The sequence below is a fragment of the Megalobrama amblycephala genome, linkage group LG4, assembly GCF_018812025.1.
Source record: "Megalobrama amblycephala isolate DHTTF-2021 linkage group LG4, ASM1881202v1, whole genome shotgun sequence".
Taxonomy (NCBI): Eukaryota; Metazoa; Chordata; class Actinopteri; order Cypriniformes; family Xenocyprididae; genus Megalobrama; species Megalobrama amblycephala.
In genome coordinates, this window is record NC_063047.1 from 2,600,184 (window position 1) to 2,622,375 (window position 22,192).

At 31.7% G+C, this 22,192-nt stretch overlaps 1 protein-coding gene and 1 long non-coding RNA gene across 3 annotated transcripts in view; one reads left to right on the plus strand and one right to left on the minus strand.

The window, feature by feature from the left end:
- Positions 1-382: 382 nt before the first annotated feature.
- On the minus strand, positions 383-21,077 carry gusb (glucuronidase, beta). 2 transcript variants are annotated; one of them, XM_048186801.1, is made up of 12 exons: positions 20,815-21,077; positions 19,350-19,535; positions 18,997-19,178; positions 14,560-14,702; positions 12,577-12,764; positions 10,369-10,512; positions 7,859-8,037; positions 6,754-6,897; positions 5,146-5,230; positions 4,413-4,589; positions 2,875-3,010; positions 383-1,645 (listed from the first exon to the last, which is right to left on the minus strand). In XM_048186801.1, exons 1-12 carry the CDS (start codon positions 21,013-21,015, stop codon positions 1,356-1,358), a joined length of 2,055 nt encoding a protein of 684 aa, XP_048042758.1. In that variant the 5' UTR covers positions 21,016-21,077; the 3' UTR covers positions 383-1,355. The 2 variants fall into 2 exon arrangements, with proteins under 2 accessions (XP_048042758.1, XP_048042757.1); XM_048186800.1 differs by having other exon boundaries at positions 6,754-6,900.
- The window catches only part of LOC125266289, a 96,352-nt gene continuing 89,845 nt past the window's right edge, over positions 15,686-22,192 (plus strand). Inside the window, exon 1 of the long non-coding RNA XR_007184468.1 lies at positions 15,686-16,005. This is a non-coding gene — a long non-coding RNA (uncharacterized LOC125266289). The remainder of the gene's footprint in view (positions 16,006-22,192) is intronic.

Below are 22,192 nucleotides of genomic sequence, written 5' to 3' on the forward strand. Positions count from 1 at the left end.
CACGCTGCATTAACACTGGACAATAAACAGCTGGAGACAGTTTCTGGAAACACTGAAGAAAAATAACAAATGGTAGATTTTTTGATGCCTCCATCAACCTGTCAGATGTAGTTTGAGTCGTGTTCAGTAGACTGTAACGTAACTTCAGTTTGAAACCTCATATAAGTACAACAACAGCTGTCAAACCAACATAAATGATCATTCTTGCTGTTTATTGTATGATAATCTTATCCAAGTCTGAACCGAGGAAGATGTTTGTCTGCTGAATCATGTTTCTTGACACTCTTCGAGCATAAAGTTGTCTATAAATGAATCTGAACTGAATCTAGGAAACTGATGAGTTTCTGATGGCAATAACATGAACATCCATAATCTCAGGAAGTTTCTTGTGGAATGTTGTTTATTTTGATGACATTGCTGGAAAGGTGTGGAATGTCCACAAAACAAAGGATTCATTGAATTCCTCATTATAAAGTAATTAACTCTTTCCCCGCCATTGACAGAATTTTCCGGCAATCCATGTTTTCAGTGTTATACGTTAGGGGGCGCTATTACACATCTTCTGAAAGAGTACAGAATCTCTGGATCAAAACACAGGTAAAGAAGAAGCAGAAACAAGCGCTCATGTAAGCTGACACGATCATTGAACATTTAACTAGCGAAACTTTGAATCACTTCGCAAAATAATTGACTGTTTCGAATCAAGCGAAACGCCACTCACTGGTGACCCCAGCTGATCAAAACAGTGTAAATGCAACAAAAACGCCTTTAACAAACCAACTGCAAATGTTTCATTTGTTTTTCTTTTATTTATCTGTAAAATATGTGTTATTTTATTAAATCGTAGGGTTTGTTTGATGGAGAGCTTGGTTAATCAGGCCAATAACTCAAACTCTTCCTTTTTAATTTACAAATGTGTCATTAAAAATGTCATCAAATTTATAAAAACTTCCTAAAAACCATATATAGACACTGGTTTGTGGGTTCAGTCTATGGTTAAGAGAGATCATCCTAGTGGTGAACCACTGAAATTTGTAAATGTTTCGTAACCTTGTTTATTGAAATCACATGACTTTGGTAGTTTGATACACACTCTGAATCACTGGTTCGAAACAAACGATTCGCAAAGGTTTTGAAGCTACTGTCATACAAATCAACACAACACTGGTCACTCGCACACAGACAACTCGTTCAATATCATTCCCAGAGGCTGAACGCCTGCACAAGGCACTTCCTGTTCCAGTTTAATAAAAAAAATTAATAAAAAAATTCCAGTTTAAAGGTGTTGCTGTGTTTCAGTAACATGAACATTTGCAATTAAAGTTGAGAGTCTTTACAAAGATCACATGGATTCATCACACAATCACAGCATTAGAGCAGATGTGATCATATATGAGCAGAAGGATCTGTGTGATTGTCATAGTGTAGGAAGTATAAGGCACGCCATTTCCACTGCTCTTCCTGTTTTCCAGCGTACACAGGAAGCAGTTAATCCGCTCACTGGCAGGGATACCTGGCCCAGGTGGGCAGCACACCTGTCTCATTGGCGATCCTCCAGTATCGCTCCCGCAGGAGAAACGCTCCGGCTTTGGGCTGCCGCTGCCGAGTGAAGACTCCTTTCTTATTCCCGACCACCGAGCGATGGCTGCAGACAGAGAGAGATGAAGGGATCAGGGGATCTGAAGGGCTTTGAAGGCTTTTTATGACCTTTTTAAATCAAATTAAACCCTATAGGTGGGGAAGAGCAACGTCTATGAGAACATCCTAAAGCGTAAAATTACTGTAAAAATAACGCAGTTCAAATAAATGCAGTTTTGAGAAAAACGAAAAGTATTACAACATGATAAACCTCACATTTCAGTCTTTTAAACATTTTTAAAGGGAAGGAAGGCGTCAAAATGATAAATTATATATATTAAAATTGTATATTGTATGTGTATACACATATATACATACATACATACATAGATACATACACTAATGTTTAAAAGTGTGGGGTTGGTACGATTTTTTAAATGTTTTTTTTTTGCTCACCAAAGCTGCATTTATTTGATCAAAAATACAGTAAAAACAGTAATATTATGAAATATTATTAGAATTTGAAATAACTGTTTTCCATTTGAATATATTGTAAAATATAATTTATTTCTGTGATCAAAGCTGAATTTTCAGCATCATTACTCCAGTCTTCAGTGTCACATGATCCTTCAGAAATCATTCTAATATGCTGATTTGCTGCTCAAGAAACATTTATTATTATTGATAATTGCAAATTAACAATGTTATTATTTTTCCATATATATTACATACACACACCCATATATTTGTTGCATAAAATTAGTCTTTTTCGCATATTCAAAATCATATATTTGTATTTAAATACATCTTTTACACAGTATTTGGTATTGTATTTTGTATTTTTATACATTTTCATGTATTTATGCCCATCTCTACTCAAATTTAATTAAATCATAGCCGTTTGATTAAATAATAAGTTTAATAATCAATCATATTAAGCTATATCGTGTTTCCGATTTTTCTGTCCCCAAATTTGACAATTAAGATTTTTCTTAAATCACTTATGATGATATTTAAGACTTGTTATGGCATTAAATTTGATCAAACTAAATGTAAGACTTTTTAAGGACCTGAAGGGACCCTGTGGATGCTTTCCTTAAATTTCAAAACTACAAGTTGCATGAAAATGTGCAAATAAAGTGTGCCGATTCCATCCGGACGTGCTGATAACCAGCGATCCATCTGACACGTTTTCATTCTCTTATCAAAAGCGTGCATGAGTGAACAGTATGCTAGTTAATGTGTTCCAGAAAAACTCGTTCGGATCAAAAGGAAAAGACTGCGTTTATTTCCTACTTTGAGCCGTCATGAAGTCGGCAAAGTTCCAGATCAGCTCTCCGATGACGAACTCCTTCCTCTTCTGGTCAAACACGTCGTGGTAGTTCTGCAGGACCGTCTTCTGATACTCTTCTGTGAACATCATGGGTGGATCCTGCAGGACAACAAACACATGAGCAAACAGGTTGAGTTTTCCCACACCGGTCAGTGGTGGCTAAATTTAAAAAACAATTTAAAACAGGCATAAATATTTTTTGCAACAATGAAACTGTACTTTGCATTACTTGTTACTATATATATATATATATATATATATATATATATAATTATATATACAAAGTAAAAATATACAAAATCCAAATAAAAAATATCCGTCATATCTATATCAAGTAAATCATATATAAATTATGCAAATCAGATCTTATGTCCTAAGAATATTTTATACATATTTAGATATTGCTTATTTACTATAAAATATTATGAAAATCTATATGATAAATAGATCTGTATACACACATGCATAGAGGTGTGTGTGTGTATATATATATATATATATATATATATATTTAACTAAGTAAAAAGTAAATAAATATTAAGTAATATCTAAATATATATAAAATATTCTTACGACATAAGATCTGATTTGCATAATTTATATATGATTTACTTTTTACTTAGTTAAATATATACACACACCTGTATGCATGTGTGTATATGCAGATCTATTTATCATATAGATTTTCATAATATTTTAAAGTAAAAAGTAAATAAGTATATATATATATATATATATATATATATATATATATATATATATATTCTTAGGACAAGATCTGATTTGCATAATTACTTTAATAAATCAAATATATTTGTATATATAGATCTATTTATCATTTTTTTTACGTAAAAAGTATATAAATAAGTCATATCTAAATATATATGAAATATAAATATTTTTTATAACAATAAGTCTAATATGCATCTATATCTATATATTTAACTAAGTTACAAAAAAATAGAAATATATATAAAATATTAATTCTTATGAAAAAAGTTTTAATTTGCATAATTTCTTTTGTGAATCAATTCAGTCTATATATATATATACATTCTTATGACATTCTTATTCTGATTTGCATAATTTCTTCAAAAAATATCATGAAAATATATTTGTATATCTAGATCTATTTATCATATACATTTAACTAAGCAAAAAGTATATAAATAAGTCATATATAAAATATAAATAAGGTCTAATATACATAATTCCTTTAGTGAATAAAAAATATTAAAAAAATATATATTTATATATAATTACAAAAACTATAAATATAAAATATAAATTCTTATGACAAAAGTTCAAATTTGCATAATTTCTTTAGTGAATCGATTCAGTCTATACATGTATCTATAAATGAATACAGCAAAGACTAATTCAAAAGTATATAAATAATAATATTTAGTGAATGAAGTGAACAGCACATGCAAGACACGGGCTAGACGAGGTTCAAATGAAACCTTTAATGAAATTTAATTGTTTTTATTTGTGGACTTACACTGTGTAGGCCGGGCACGGCGTCCGCTCCGTACTCGCTCTGGATTATGGGCTTCTGGTATTTCCCATACCAGTTATCAAACTGAGTGGTGAGCTGAAGACCGATGACCTCTGTGTGACCCGGGTCATGGTACCACGAGAAATAGCTGTTTACACAAATAACGTCCACATACGGGGCCTGAGGAGGAGAACCGGCAACACAAACAGCATTTATCACATGGTAAAGGGGAAAATCATGTGACATACTCCCATTTATCAAAACTGAATCAATCCTGTCACATACACAAAGGTTAGCCAGTTAAAACAAACGTTATGAAGAACATTTAGAAGTCTAAGGGTGGAAAATGAGCACTTATTAAGCACATATTAATGCCTTATTCTGCATGACCTTATTCAACATTCTTAATCCTTCCCAATACCTAAACTTAATTACCTTACGAACTATTAATAAGCAGTAATTAGGAGTTTATTGACGGAAAAGTCATAGTTAATAGTGAATATGTGTTCCCTATACTAAAGTGTTACCATATGTGTTTGCAGTGTTCAGGGAAAGCAAACTTTAATGATGCAGATCTACTGTAGTTCAACTCAACATGATGGAGAGAAATATAAGATAAGAAATGTTTAAACAGCTGAAATAAGAAGGTCAGGAGGTACTCGGTTGTGAAATTATTACTTTGCAACATACAAATTACTCAAAAATAAATGTATAAAATGTGTAGTTTATGTCTCACCCCTAAATCTCTGGCGTAGTTACTGTTTGTGATGTATGTGACCGGCCGGGAGGAATCCAGAGATTTCGTATGAGACACGAGTTCCCTACGGAAAAATACAACAGGAAATAATTTCTGACACTATGAACAAGAATTTAGTCCCAAACTCTTCTTTGCCAGTCTTTCATGATTACTGCATAAGGATGTCTTATTTTATTATTTAAAATAATTCATAACGATTACGGTCACCACAAGAAATTTCTGGTGGATTAAATATGAATTTGGATTGATTTCTTTTCCAGGACGTGTGATGCTTTATTTAATGTTAAATTATTTAATTATTTAAAATTGTTATTATTATTTATTTTAATGTAATTGAAAAAATACATTAAATTTAAAATCTTTTAAAATTAAAAAAAAAAAAAAAAATATTAAATTTAATTTAAAAATCTAATAAAATTCTTAGTAACATTTATTAAAAAATACTTCTAAAGCATTTATTAATCTTAGTTAATGTTAATTTCAACATTTACTAATATATTATTAAATAACTATTAACTATTATTATTATTACTACTATTAATTATTATTATTATTAACTAATGTGACCTTTTTGTAAAGTGTTACCAAAGTATTTTTTAAATGTATTTAATTATTATTTATTTATTTTAATGATCTAATTTATATTATTTTTTACTTATTCATTTTATTCAATTTTATATATATATATATATATATATATATATATATATATATATATAAAAAAAAATCCAGGTGTGAAAATCACAATTTCAGCATTTCCAGATTTTCCATGACCACAGAAACAGGAAACTAGTCAAACGTCAGTGATGCAGACAGAAGGAACATTAACATCACGGCATTGAGTTTAATATTGTGCTACTGCAGTTCTAGAAAGCATTAATAATTCAAACGGATGTTATTTGCAAATGAATAACCCATTAGAGCTAGAGCTGTTGAGACTCAGTGAATCGTACATCAGACCATGAGAAGTTTCCAGCTTTATGATGCTCAGGTATGTAAATGAGTGTCAAAGCAGGTGTTTCCACCTGAAGACATTCTTTACACTCGCTGAACAAGACTCGACACATGATCACACACAAACACACTCATTATGATGCATTATTACTGTCAAAACAACAGCTTGACATGAACAGAGAAAACACCATCAAAACACACACCATTACATCTGATTAAAAGTCATGCAAAACAGGAGTTTTGCTTTTTTAAAGGGATCATGACATGAAAAAATCAATTTTGCATTGATCTTTTGACATAAAAGATGTCTTTGTAGCATCCTGCAAGTTTCGTAGCTTCAAACGTCCTCCTCATTATAAACAAAGCATTTATTTAATCACGCTCCAAAAATGGCTCATTTGAATATTACGGGAGTTGTGACGTCACACAGGCAAATACATTTGCATATGCCCGCCTCCAGAGCAAGACATCGACCAATAGTACTGTATTATACGTGAACCTCAAGGAATATTTGAAAATAATAAAAAGAATCCATGTCATGAGCCATTTAAATGAAGATTTAAGACTGCATCATAAGGTCAGGGCTTTTCGACCACTGAAACCATTAAATGAATCATTTAGATTTAGTCTCACTTGAAATAGAGTCCCGCGGGCGGCATTTCAGATGCAGGCTCATTGGCCACAGACCACATGACCACAGAGGCATGGTTTTTATCACGTCTGACCAACTCCTCCATGACGATCAGGTGATGAGCCAGAGAAGCGTTCCCGAAACTCCTTCTGAAGGCAACACACACACACACACACACACACACACACACACACACACACACACGTTCTAGATAATAAAATCACCTCATACTAAAGCACTTCAAATAGATTGAGATTAAGGATGAATTTGAGTTGTTATTGTTAACTAAAATAAAATGATTAGAAATTGTTAATTGTAAAATTAAAATAGCTAAAAAAAAATATGAATGTTATTTGAAAAGCTTCAATTTAAAAAAATAAGCAAAAATTACAAATGTTGTCTTGGCAATGAACTAAAATAAGTTTAAGCACTAAAACTTAATTAAAATTAAACACAAGCTAAAATGGAATAAAAATAAAATAAAATAAAAAATTGCATAAAATGACAAACTTAAACTAAAATTGAAATGAAAACTGAAAATACATAAAATAAAGGGTCATTCAAAATATTAATAAAGACTACAATAGTATATTATTAGTTAACAAACTAAAAGTATTAAAAATAATTTTCAGTATTTGAAATAAAGCTGCAATGAAATAAAATATAAATACTTAGATGAAAAACTACAATAAACAAATTAAAGCTATATTTAAAAATATATTTTTAAAAACTAATAAAAATAAAGCACAAACTAAAATTAAAATGAAAACTGAAAATATGTGCTTTAGAGCTAATTCAAAATATTAATAAATACTATAAATATTTCATTTTCAACATTTACTAATACATTATTGTATATTATTTAATGGACCTGAGCTGATATGAACTAACAGTGAACTGTTGTATTTTTATTAACTAACATTAACAAAGATTATTAAAAAATAGAAAAATGCATTGCTCATTATTAGTTAATGCATTATCTATTGCGACCTTATTGAAAAGTGTTACCAAATTAATCCTATCAGACATGGACAGATGAAAAAAAAGGGGATGCAACACTGTGTTTCTGTGTAAAACTACTGTGTATTTGTCGGGACGGCGTCTCACATGTCTCTGATGCCCACTCCAGGACACTCGTCTATAACCACGATGCCGTGACGGTCGGCCATCTGCAGGATCTCCTCGGCGTAGGGATAGTGGCTGGTGCGGAAGGAGTTGGCTCCCATCCACTTCATCAGGTTAAAATCCTTCACGATCAGAGGCCAGTCGAAGCCTTTCCCCCGGATCTGAGACACAGACGGCATTCATCATAAATCTTCTGTGAGCTTACAAAAGTGCGCCTCCACTGAAATATGAAACTTTACAATAAGGTTTAATTAGTTAACACTGGTTAATGCATTAACTAATATTACATAACAATGAGCCAGTGTTATTTTAATATTATTGAGATAATATTAGAGGTTTTATTTTTAAATATTTCTATATAGTTTTTAATAATTGTTTTTTTCAGTTTTAGGTATTTTTAGTACATCAAAAAATGAAGATGTTTAGGTTTTTAGATTTTATTTTATTTCAAGTGACAAAAATGTTTTTTAATGGTTTTAGTTAACTATAATAACCCTGCAATCAACAATACATTTGTTATAGTATTTATTAACCTTCACTAAAAATGTGTCAAAAATACAACTGTTTATTTTATTTCTTGATAGCTCAGGCACATTACATATTATTAACAGATATAACTTTAATAATATTTAATAATGGTATATGGATGCCTTTCCCAAAATCTAGAAATTTTGATTTCCAGGCCTAAAAAAAAATAGTAAAAATAAATAAATAAAATAAATAACTGTATTAAATAAATTAAATAAAAAATAAGTAACATATATATATATATATATATATATATATATATATTTAATTGTTACTTATTTTTTATAAAAAAAAAAAAAAAAAAAATATATATATATATATATATATATATATATATATATATATATATATATATATATATATATATATTAATTTTTTAACAAAATGAGATGGATTAAGTATTTAATATATATATATATATATATATATATATATATATATATATATATATATATATATATATATATTTTTTTTTTTTTTTTTTTTTTTTTTTTTTAAACTAATAAAAATAAAGCACAAACTAAAATTAAAATAAAACTGAAAATATGTGCTTTAGAGCTAATTCAAAATATTAATAAATACTATAATAGTTTATAAATATTTCATTTTCAACATTTACTAATACATTATTATATATTATTTAATGGACCTGAGCTGATATGAACTAACAGTGAACTGTTGTATTTTTGTTAACTAACATTAACAAAGATTTTTAAAAATAGTAAAAATAAATAAATAAATTAAATAAATAATTGTATTAAATAAATTAAATAAAACATAAGTAACAATTAAATTTATATATATATATATATATTTAATTGTTACTTATTTTTATTTTATATATATATATATATATATATATATATATATATATATATATATATATATATTAATTTTTTAATAAAATGAGATGGATTAAGAATTTAAATATATATATATATATCACACATACATATTTAAATAATCCATCTCATTATTATTATAAAATAATTAATTAAAAAAAATTATATATATATATATATATATATATATATATATATATATATATATATATATATAAAATGTATTTTTTAATTAATTAATTTTTTTTAATAAAATGAGATGGATTAAGTATCATTCTTACTTAATGTAAAACTGTATCTGACAAAATTGTGCCACCACTGAAACATGAAATCTGATATTTTACACTCTTAGCAGCTTCATGAGGATCAGTGTGCGTCCATGAACTTTGACTTTGACCAAACATCAGCTATAACAACAGAAGAACAACACTCCGTGAGAGGATGCGGGCGTGTGGGTAGAGTGGTTGAGTTAATAGCTGCTATCAGCTGGTTTAACCAGATGCTTGGCTTAAAAACACAACTGTGCTCTTAAAGCGATAAATCACCCTAAAATGAACATACTGTCAGAGTTTACTCTGTAATCATGTAGTTTCAAACCCGTATGACTTTCTTTCTTCCATAGAAAGAGTGGTAATACTAATGTATTTTCTATGATAAAAGAAAAGCAGAGACCATATGCATATTCATTCAATCTCAATGCAATCTGCACACAAGAACTGATGCATTTCAACATAACTCAAGCAGGCAGAACGTGTGAAGATGTGCAAACATTAATGAGATTTGAGAGCTTTGATGATATGATATGATATCATATGATTTCAGAAGAATCTGAATATAATCCATAAGTCTTATGAACTACTTTATGAAACTTTATGGTGCTTTTATGCCATTTTTAGAGCTTGACAGCATCTAAACCTCATTCACTTTGAATAAGAGCACGTGCTAAACATGTTCCACTGAAGACAGAAAGTCATACAATGGCAAAAATGACATTACTAACAGTGTCATCAATACGTGTCACTGACAGTTTATACTCATAAATGTCTTTTTCTGTATCTGGTTTTCTCATTGACATTAAGAGGCAGAGTTATTGTGTTTTTGCTGCCCTCTGCTGACACTCACGTCTGCGTCCTCGTGCTTGTTGACCCCGTGGAAGTAGAACGGCTTGTTGTTGATGAGAAACTGCGTGCTGGTGACTTGAACCGTACGAATACCCACAGGAAGAGTGTAAACGTCCGTCTGTCCATCCTCTGATGTGGCCTGAACCTACAAAACCATATCAGATCACATGTTGATCATACAGTTTGATTCATAAAGTTTTAAGAATGCATACAGCAATACTTACCTACATATACACTACCAGTCAAAAGTTTGGAAACATTACTATTTTTAATATTTTTAAACAAAGTCTCTTATGCTCATTAAGGCTACATTTATTTAATAATAAATACAGAAAAACAATAATATTGTGAAATATTATTACAATTTAAAATTATGGTTTTCTATTTTAACATACTTAAAAATGTAATTTATTCAAGTGATCAAAACTGAATTTTCAGCATCATTACTCCAGTCTTCAGTGTCACATGATCCTTCAGAAATCATTCTAATATGATGATTTATTATCAATGTTGGAAACAGTGCTGCTTAATATTATTTTATAACCTGTGACTTTTTTATGATTCTTTGATGAATAAAAAGTTAAAAAATATCAGCATTTATTTAAAATAGAAATCTTTTGTAACAATATACACTACCGTTCAAAAGTAGTTTGGGGTCAGTAATTTTTTTTCTTTCTTTTTTTTGAAAGAAATTATACTTTTATTCAGCATAGATGTGTCAAATTGATAAAAAGTGATAGTAAAGATTTATATTTTGAATAAATGCTGTTCTTTTTAACCTTTTATTCATCAATGATCCTGTAAAAGTATCACAGGTTATAAAAATATATTAAGCAGCACAACTGTTTTCAACACTGATAATAACTGAGTATCAAATCATCATATCAGAATGATTTCTGAAGGATCATGTGACACTGAAGACTGGAGTAATGATGCTGAGAATTCAGCTTTGATCACAGAAATAAATTATATTTTAAAGTATATTAAAATAGAAAACCGTAATTTTAAATTGTAATAATATTTCACAATATTATTGTTTTTTCGGTATTTATTATGAAATAAATGCAGCCTTAATGAGCATAAGAGACTTCGTTCAAAAACATTAAAAATAGTAATGTGTCCAAACCTTTGACTGGTAGTGTATTTGAAACTAAAACTTTTTAATGCTTGCCAATTACTCGCATGATTTACTGAATCAAAGTTTTGAATCAATTCACTGAAACGGTTTGAACTGATTCACAGAAATGAATCAGTAACATTTTACGATAAGGTTCCATTTGTAAATATTAGTTAGCTGCATTAGTTAACATGAACTAACAATGGACTTAGTTATTGTTCATTTCAACATTTACAAATACATTATTAAAATCAAAAGTTGTATAAAGTCCTTTCATTAATTACTCTAGTTGTGTAGACTGTCAATGGAGGGACAGAAACCTCTCAGATTTCATCAAAAATATTTTCATTTGTGCTCCAAAGGTGAATGAACGTCTCACAGTGTGGAACGACATGCTTGTGAGTAATTAATAAATGACAGGGTTTGGTTGAACCCTATAATATTATTTAATAGACCTGAGCTAACATGAACTAACAATAAGCCGTTTTATTAACTAAGGTTAACAAAGATGAATAAATACTGTAACAAATGTATTGCTCTTTGTTAATGATAGTTAATACATTAACTAATAGGAACTCATTGTCAATTGCTATTTCTTCTACTGAAGTTTCAATCAGAAATGCCATTAAAACATCTTGTTCACACTCTAATACTTGCAAAATCACTAAACTCGTCTAAACGACATAATACGGACAAATAAACAGAGCATTTGGCAGATGCTTTTATATTGAGTTTATGAATTCCTTGGTAATCAATGCAAATATATAGTCAATATTACACATGCACCCTAAGAAACACTGCACCATCACATCTGACCTCATGTTAAAGTCACCATGAGATCACAATCATTATTTCTGTTTAAATTCATGTGAATCAGAAAACCTCTTGCAGTTCTCTTCTCTGATGACGAGGGCGGAGCAACCTGTCACTCAAATGAGATCCACCAATAGCAAACCACAACCATCCAATCAATTTCCCACTGACAAAATCAAGCCCCACCCTACATTTGTTCTTGTTCGTGAAGCATTTCACTTGGATATACGTCACTATAGGGAAGAAAAGACTAGCGCAACTCCCAGTAACTTCACTGACCTCCATGGAGTAAAGGTATCCTGGGTTTTCGTGCATCAGGTACGGCCACCAGAGGTTGACGTCTGTGACTTTGAGCGCTCCTCTGGAGCCATTAGCTGAAGCCACGCATCTGCCGTCCTTTGCAGAGAGCGTCACTTTCACAGCAGGTTTAGAGCTGCCCAACACGGACACATCATAACTGACCAGCCCTAAATCACAGGACAAACATATGAACAGATGAATTAGGACTAAATCAAAGAACATTTTAAACAAATACATCGGGTTCATAGTTAGCATGTGACGTCACACTCTTATAGGAACGTACAGCTGGAGGACAAACAAGGCTTTCCTCCATTGACCACCAGTCATTTTTGCCAGGTTTGTACTAAGTACTAATGTAGTAAGACCAAATTATACACCTTACTGATGATGCATATTATGAACAGGCAAGTATGAACTCAGAATATAAGTGTAAAGTGTTTTTCCATAGAAAACCATTATAAAGAAAAGCGTTTTATAATGTCTGGCTGTTTTTAGTGATTGAAATACAGCAGCAGGTGCTGTATATGTATTACAAGAGCCCAAAACTTCCATTTTTAACACAAAATAGTGGTCAAAATATTAGTGGATTGAAACAAAAAATGGCCTCTAATGTCCATTACTAGAAATCGACCGATATATACTGAATTACCGATATTTTCCCCGATATTTAAGCATTTTACCATAATCAGATATAGGTTTTGTAATATCGGATTTACCGATAAACGTCGCCATCTTGTGGGTGTTTTGAGAATTTGCGCGCAGGATCACCATTACAGCGCATCTGAGGGGAGACGAGATAACGGCTTGCACAGGTGAAGTATACTTACCTGCTTTGCTGTAATTAGTAAACTTTATTTAACATAACAGCCATTAATGCACAAATTAGATGTGTTACATAAATGCCTGAAATGTAGCTAGTTTATGCAGCTTGTCTCTAAGGCTCGTCTGCATTTTGCTGTTCACTCAGCGGGTTGATGCTCAGGAAATGCTCCACAGTCACCACATGTAACTTTTAACAAGATTCACTTGTTTAAAACACCGTAATTATATAAACATTTACAATATAACCAATAATTCGCTAATAAACATCCAAGTAAACACAACTCTATGGAAATTAATTATTTATTATCTCCGCAAGCGATCGCAGTTTGAGTAAAGTTCTGTGTAAATGCAGAGATAAACAGCGCTTTATCAGCAGATATTTCATCATCTAGAATGACAAAAACATTATTAATAATTCTGATATTACATACCAGTTGAGAAATGCAATAAAATATGTTTTGTTTGTTATATTCCAATATTTAGAGAATATTATTCAGTTATTTAACATTATCCAGCAAATTATTCTTAACTCTTCAGCCTATTAAACAGCTTATAAATACTAAAACTGTAGTTTAAAATGAAGTATTATATTTCTGCAAAGTTGACATGAATTTATTTTCTGACTGACTCCTGTCTTTCATTTATTTTCTCCATTTGAAAACATTAGACATTCTACATTTATTTTGCTTATTATTAACATTAGTGTTGCTGCTGATGCTTTTTATAAATAAAATTATTTTTGTAATATGAAGATTAAAATTAACAAAATGTATTGGTGTATAAAATAAAGTTATGTTTTCTATGTAAGGAGGGAGTGATTGTTATAAATAAAATGGTTTGTTCAGTTCAGTGGTGTTATAATCGTGTCAAGTGTAACAGTAAATAAATATCGGTTCTGCATATCGGTTATCGGGCACATAAACACACAAATCATCGGTATCGGTTAAAAAAAAAAATCAATATCAGTCGATCACTATCCATTATCACACAAAATAATACAATTCGTCCCTCGGTTTGTTTGAAAATCACACTTACACAGAAAGAACATGAATGTTCAAAAACAAAACACAGTAGTCTTCGGTTACAGCATTCACTATATGTGAAAGTATCAGCAGCCACATTTCTTTTTGGTCAGCTTACCAATGTTATCAGAGAATGTCGTCTCCACTGTGATGTCATCAATGTGCACCTTTGGTGTCGTGTACAGCAGGACCGATCGGTGTATTCCAGCATAGTTGAAGAAATCAAAGTTAATGTTCTGAATGAAGTAACCAGAGGGGTATCTGTATGGAGAAGATAATGGTAAAGAAATACAATTTTCAGGTTGCAGTACGTGCACTTACATGTACTTACAGTGTACTTACCTAAGAAACTACTGGGTAATATTAGGTAACTACATTGGTTAAGGTTAGGTTTAGGAGTAGGTTCAGGGTTATTACCTAGTTATTGCAATTACTATAATAAGTACATAGTATGTACATCAAATAAACAGGACTAAAATAAAGTGCTACCCAATTTTCAGAAGAGAGAAAGATGTGAAATTTGCATTCGCAAGTGTACGTTGATTGGCCGAACACATTCCATACGAAACACAGGCACCCGGAAAGTGCCTTTCACGTAAACACATATTTTCCGCAGACATGGAAAACAGTGGGCTTGCTGCGATAGTTTGTGTTATCAGTGTTAACTTGCCCACGGCAGCATCACCCCCCACCTTCATTTTGATTTTTTATAATAATAAAAATCATTTAGTTCATTTAGAGAACAGATACAATTAAAAACTGAACTCATTTACTCGGCTCACGCTGAACTGAGCAAGAGTCGCAGCACAGATCAGCAGCAGGAGTCAGATTTAATTTATCACGTAACGAGAGTGAGGCGAGCTGACTGACAAGACGATGGTGGAAGATTTGGGTTCAAAGTGAAATGTGTTTGCGCCTATTTTTAAACGAGTTTGTAATTGTACTGTTTTGTTGTTAAGAATAATAATGAACTCACCATTCAAGCAATTGCCGCCCCTGAATTACCATTGATGCGAAAGTAAAATGTAGACTTGTGCCGATATTCGGTAATGCGATATATCACGATAATGAATATGCACAATGTTGTTATCATGGCAGAGATGGGCACTCGAGTTAGACACTCGGACTCGAGTCACATTTTAACAGACTTCAGACTCGGACTCGGACTCGACCTGAAATGACTTCAGACTTGACTCGACTCGGGACAAAAGACTTGGAATATTTTAAAAAAGGCCCAAGTCTTTTACCCTTAACTACTGATATAATAAATAAAGAATTTGTGTTGTGTTTAAATGGTTTTATAATATCTGCGTCACATATATTTCCTTCTGTGTGGGGGTAGATTGGACTCTTGCCATAGAATTTGATTACGTATGTCTGTGCGCATAAACTCCGATATGTCATAATAAGAGTCCCATGCAACATGACGGGAGCCACCGTGCCATATGTTCTTTCGTTTGGGTTTATTATCACGTCAGATCGACTAGATGCACAGAATGTGGGAAAACAATTAAAGACACCGGAACAACATCATAAAATTTTATGAGACATCGCATCCACAAAGGTTAGTCACATTAACTCACACAGCTTGCTATTATACTGTGGTGAAGCTGCATGGCTCATTTGAATTGCCAGCCTGTTAAAATATGAAGAAAAAAATCTAGACTTTAAACGTTTTATCAATCTTCGTATTATTTGCAGCTTTTCTATTTCTTAACCCCCTGGAGTCTGAGGCTGATTTGGGGCCTGGAGAAGTTTTGACATGCCCTGACATTTGTGCTTTTTTAGTTGTTCATAAACAATAATGACACAAGTGATTACGTATTCAGCACAAATGTCATAATATGTGAGGCATGTGTGCATGTTTGTGTTTTTGAAGGAATAACATTTATCGTGGTTACGAAAAAACAAAAAACTTAATATGATATAAGGCCAATAAAAGTATATAATCTGTGTTCACAAGACTTTTGGGTAGAGGTTGTCTAGAGTTTTGCCAAAAGTATGTAAAAATTATGACTACTCTTTCATTTATAACAACATGACTTTTTGCCGAAACACGGAGCCACTGTGCTCATTCTCACCCAAAAGAATTGAATAGTAATGATATGTTCTTTCGTTTGGGTTTATTATCACGAAAAATTTTATTCAATATAAAATAAGTTTTATATTATCTTTAAAATATAATGACTAGATGCTTTTAGTTTAAAACAGAATGAAATATGATTCTCATATGGTCAAAACAATTAAAGACACCGGAACAACAGGGCGCTCTGTCATCCACAAAATAAGAAAAAGACGATTTATGATGGTGTTTACCAATTCATATACAGCCGGAGGGCGCTAAAGAAACAAAAAACTCACTTAAAACTTATCAATAGAAGAAAACAAACAGGAATTTACTGAATGTTCCAGAGATCGTAACCATGGCTTTTCATCCAGATAACAATTTTCAAGGCAATAAATACACGATTGAGATGATGAAGCATGTTGTCTCTGAATTTGCCTTATAGCGCTGGCTCCGTGGGCGTGGCCGCATTAGTGTAATGGTGATCACGGACTTCTGCATGCTCTCTTTTCATACAGATTACATAAACACAGAATGTTTGTTTTCGATTTGACTTGCACGATTTAAAACCTGACATTTCAACGTTTTGTAGACATAAGTATGAATTTTTTGTGATTAGTATTCACTAAGTTACAGTTATTTTCTGAGAACTATCAGATTGGACTTCGTTCAGAAATGAAATCACGCTAGTTAGTTTTCTTTATTTTACAAAAGCAAACATTTTGTTTTTACTTGAGTTATACAAATAAAAGGAGAATCTATAGTTCAATTGATGTATTACTTATGTCTCTATGAAAAAATGCAGAGTATTTTAAGCTGTTTTGCTGCAATTGAAAAAAAACCTGCAAAACGCGCCGGCGCGTTTTTAGACCTCAGAGTGTTAATGTGTGTCCATAGTAAAGAGAGATAGAAAGAGATGCTAATCCATTTATTACTTAAAGCTCATATTTTAATGTATCACAATCAGCATGTGTAGAGTTTTATATTGACATTCTTAAACATTCCGAGGTTTGATATGTTCTGATAATGACTGTCGTCAATAACAACGAAGCTGTATAACAAACCGTGACTCACTGGCGCCATCTTGTGTCCACTTAGCGACTGTATTGAAAATGACTACTCGTGTTGCCGGGACGACTGTTTTGTGCATTGTAATGGATTATAAAGCAAAAAAATGGATGTATGTTATCCCTTACATCATAGGACCTTAATTTCAAATAAAACAGATTATAGAAAGATATAATTTTTCTATATAATACAACTAGGATAAACTATGATTTGATTATGAGATTTTTTTTTTTTTTTTTTTAATGACTCGAGACTCGACTCGGACTCGTGTCAAAAGAGTCCAGACTTGACTCGGACTCCAGATAAAAGACTCGTGAACATCTCTGTATCATGGGCATTTCAAAATACCGTAAATAATAATTTATTACCAATTATTATAATTTTTATAATGCATTTAAAAATATTTTCCTCATCAATGTATAAAATGCACAACACTGCTGTATTCTACGTCAAAAGAACACGCACTCAGATGTAAACAAGCCCAGCGTGCATAAGAAGCACATGGCGGAACGAGTGAAGGAGATGCGCTGAATGAAAGTGCGTGTTCACTCTCTGACAGCAAGAGGGCGCTGATGGAACAGCAGAAATGCAGCGGTTACCCCGGAAACCCCGCAAACAAAGTTTTTAAAATGCCTCAAACAGCCATTCATTTTTTTGTAATCTCAGTGTTGTTCATCACAGCACCAAATACTTAATACTTAAAGACTTAATAGGCTATTTATTTTCAAACTTAAACATTTTTATATTTAAATCTGGACTACAACATGCCCTAATGATTAGAAATGTTCTGATTATTTGTTATTGTTCAGTAAAACTGAGACATACGGCTTCATTAATTAACATGTTAATTCATTATTACCAAACTGACAATGAAAAATACTTATAAAGCATTAATTATTCTTAGTTAATGTTAATTTCTTAGTTACTGTTTAATAACATTAATAAAATCAAAAGAACTTATTTAATGGACCTGAAATGATCAGTTGTATTTCTTAACTTACATTAACAAAAAATAATACTTTCTGTAACAAATGTAGCTGTTGCTCAATCTTAGTTAATGCATTAAATAATGAGACCTTATTGAAAAGTGTTTCCTGTTGTTCTTTATAATTCTTTTGCATTTTAATCTGTTTGAAAATTTTACTATTTTTTGTGTATTGTATTATTGTATTTAAACATTCAGAGTTCTTAAACCTGTTATACTGACAACACTTTTTTTTGCAACTTATTTCAATATCGTGAAAATACCGTATACCGTGATAAAAGCTTCAGCAATTAATCGCAACATCAATATTTGATACCGTCACATGCCTAGTAAAATGCGCACAGGCATTCATAATGGTTCATTCCTATGGAAATTGAGATTTTTCAGTGCCCAAACACTTCTTTAGAGCCACTATATGGACACCAGCTGCATCTAACCTGGTGCGGTCGTTCATGTACTGGATGGTTCCTGGTGGAAGCGTCTCTAGAGTTAAAGTGTTGTTCACTGCAATGGTGATTCGACATGTGCTTCCGGTGCTCTGACGCAGGACGCCGCCGACGTCCGCCTCAAAGGGTAGATGTCCGCCCTCGTGTTCAGTCATCTTGACCCCGTTCACCCACTGGAACATGGGAAGAATCACAAATCCATGTGTCAGTCCTGAGACTGTGACTAACCAGATGAGTCAAAGACACTTGCACCATTATAGGCAGAGAACTGTGACAAATCTGGAAAGTGTGTGCATGATAAAACACAGAGAAAAGAATGACTGACGGGCTTCTCATGTACTTACAAGCACAGAATAATAGTGCGCACTTCCAACTCGGAGCATGATCCGTGTTCCCTGGTCCTGGATCCAGCGGTTGGGCACCCACACTTCCTTCTCATACCACACCCAGCCAATGAAATCCCTGATTTTGGAATCTTGTGTGATGTCGTTGTAGCTGGACGGCACCGGCATGTCAATCACTGGACCCGTCTGGAATAAAAAACACACTTACTATCAAACAATCAAAGACTTGGAATGCAAAATATGAATGATTTTCATGCTTAATATGCAATATTTTATAGTGGATCAACTACTTTGACAATAGCCTCTAATAAAATGAACATTTTATTCTGATCAAAACACTTAGTACGCATCTTAATAATCACAATTTAGGATGTTTCTTCACAGGACACTTTACAAAACACACACATTACACATCTGTTGATTGTGCAAGAAGAACAAAACAAGATAACTGATCAGAGAATGAATGCAAAGGACTGTGGGTATGTTTTTGCAAGTCATACACTATTGCAGGGGTTTTCAAACTGGGCCGAAAGGGAGAAAAAACATGTAAAAAATGTAATAAATAAATAATTAAATACTACTAAAAAAATACTAGATTGAACTAACTAAATTTAATAATACTAAAATAATTTTAATAATATGATAAATTAAAAACGATTCAATAAATAATTTTAGTAACTAAACAATACAGTATGTAATATAATAATTAGAAAATAAACATAATCATTTATCATAATATTTTCCAAATAATATTTTTACAGTTTTTGGTGAAGCCTTTATACTTGGAAATATATAGAGCTGCTTTTTAATTAAATTTTAGGAGGGGGTCCCTGAAATATGATCATTTTAATAATTAAAAAAAAAAAAAAAAAAAAAAAGTTATGACATTAGATGAATAATGCACAATTTCTATGTGAATCTCGAGACGCTCTTTCGTCTCAAACAATAAAACAAATAAGATTAATGTAACTAAATAAAATTAATTCAAACAAATAAAAAAATTGATTAAATTATTTAAGTAAATAAAAAAATAAAATGATACATAACCCTAACAGTTCAGCACTATAGTAAGTAAAAAACAATACATATATTTGTTTTGCGTCTTTATACATCAAAATTTTAGGATGTATTATTTTATTTTGAAAACCCCTGCATATCTTTATCCATTTTTATTTCCATATACAGTGGGGTCCAAAGGTCTGAGATTTTTTTATTTTATTTAAAACTAAAAATACACACAAAAAGTTAGGATTAAAAAAATAAAACAATGTTATAATGTAAAACAAACAAAAATTACGATTAAATTAATAATGCATAATTTCTGTGAAGCTCAATATGCTCTTTAAAACATCTCAAACTCGACTTTCACTCAGCTGATAATAGCTGTATTGAAAACATTTCACTTTCACTAGACTTTTGGAGCCCACTGTGTGCTCCAGCTGTGCTGCGTCAGATCTCACGTGACCTCCGCCAGTGGACGCTTGAACCACTCCTGCTGAAAGCCGCGGTTCCGCTCAGGAGAAAGATCCGCTCTGAACCTCCACAGGCCGCTCACATCCTTCACTTCTCTGGTGGGAGAGTCAATGGGAAACAGCATCCCGCCCTGCAGCGACTGACACACACTGCAGACAGCGGCCAGAAACACACACTTCACCACCGAGCCCATCTTCACGCGCTGGTCAACGGTCTGTTTACACGCGTCTCTCCACTTCCGCTACGCGCGTGACGTCATTACACGTCAGAAGAACGCTTCCTCGACGGAATCTGTAGTGAAACATTTGATAAACATTTTTTAAAACGTAATATATTTATATTACTATACCATGCGTTTTTTTATTTACACAAATGTTATATATATATATATATATATATATATATATATATATATATATATGACAAAAATAGTACGACAATAGGACAAAAACAGTGTATATACTACAAAATAAAGATTTTTCGAGTGGCCTGTATAATATAAAAATATATAATTATCTAAATATGAATACTATTAAAAATATATGAAATAACCGAAATATAAAACACAAAAGTGCAGGTGTCATTTTGACCACGAGGGGGAGACAACATATTACTTATTAGACTCAAGATTTGCTTTATTGGCAAACGGTTCACACTAAACAAACATTTATGTGATATATTTCCATACCTGTATGCAGAGTAATGATTCCAAATGGCTACAGAAACCCTTATGCACATATAAGGAAACTAACAATTGTGACTTAAAGGGTTAGTTCACCCAAAAATGAAAATAATGTCATTAATTACTCACCCTCATGCTGTTCCACACCCGTAAAAACTTTGTTCATTTTAAGAACACAAATTAAGATATTTTTGATGAAATCCGATGGCTTAGTGAGGCCTACATTCACAGCAATGACGTTTCCTCTCTCAAGATCTATTAATGTACTAAAAACATATTTAAATCAATTCATGTGAGTTCAGTGGTTCTATCTTAATATTATAAAGCGATAAGAATACTTTTTGTGAGCCAAATAAATAAATAAATAAATACTTTTCAACAACATGGGCGATTTCAAAACACTGCTTCTGAGCTTTATGAATCTTTTGTATCGAATCAGGGATTCGGATCTCCTATCAAACTGCTAAACTGCTGAAATCACGTGACTTTGGCGCTCCGATTCACTGATTCAATTCAGTGTTTTCAACTCGGCCCACATAGATATTGTTGAAAATTCGTTTTTTTTTTTTTTTTTTTTTTTTTTGGCGCACAAAAAGTATTCTTATCGCTTTGTAATTTTTTTTTATATATATATTTTTGGATGAACTAACACTTTAATTATGATCTCACAGGTGAGCTGACACTGCAG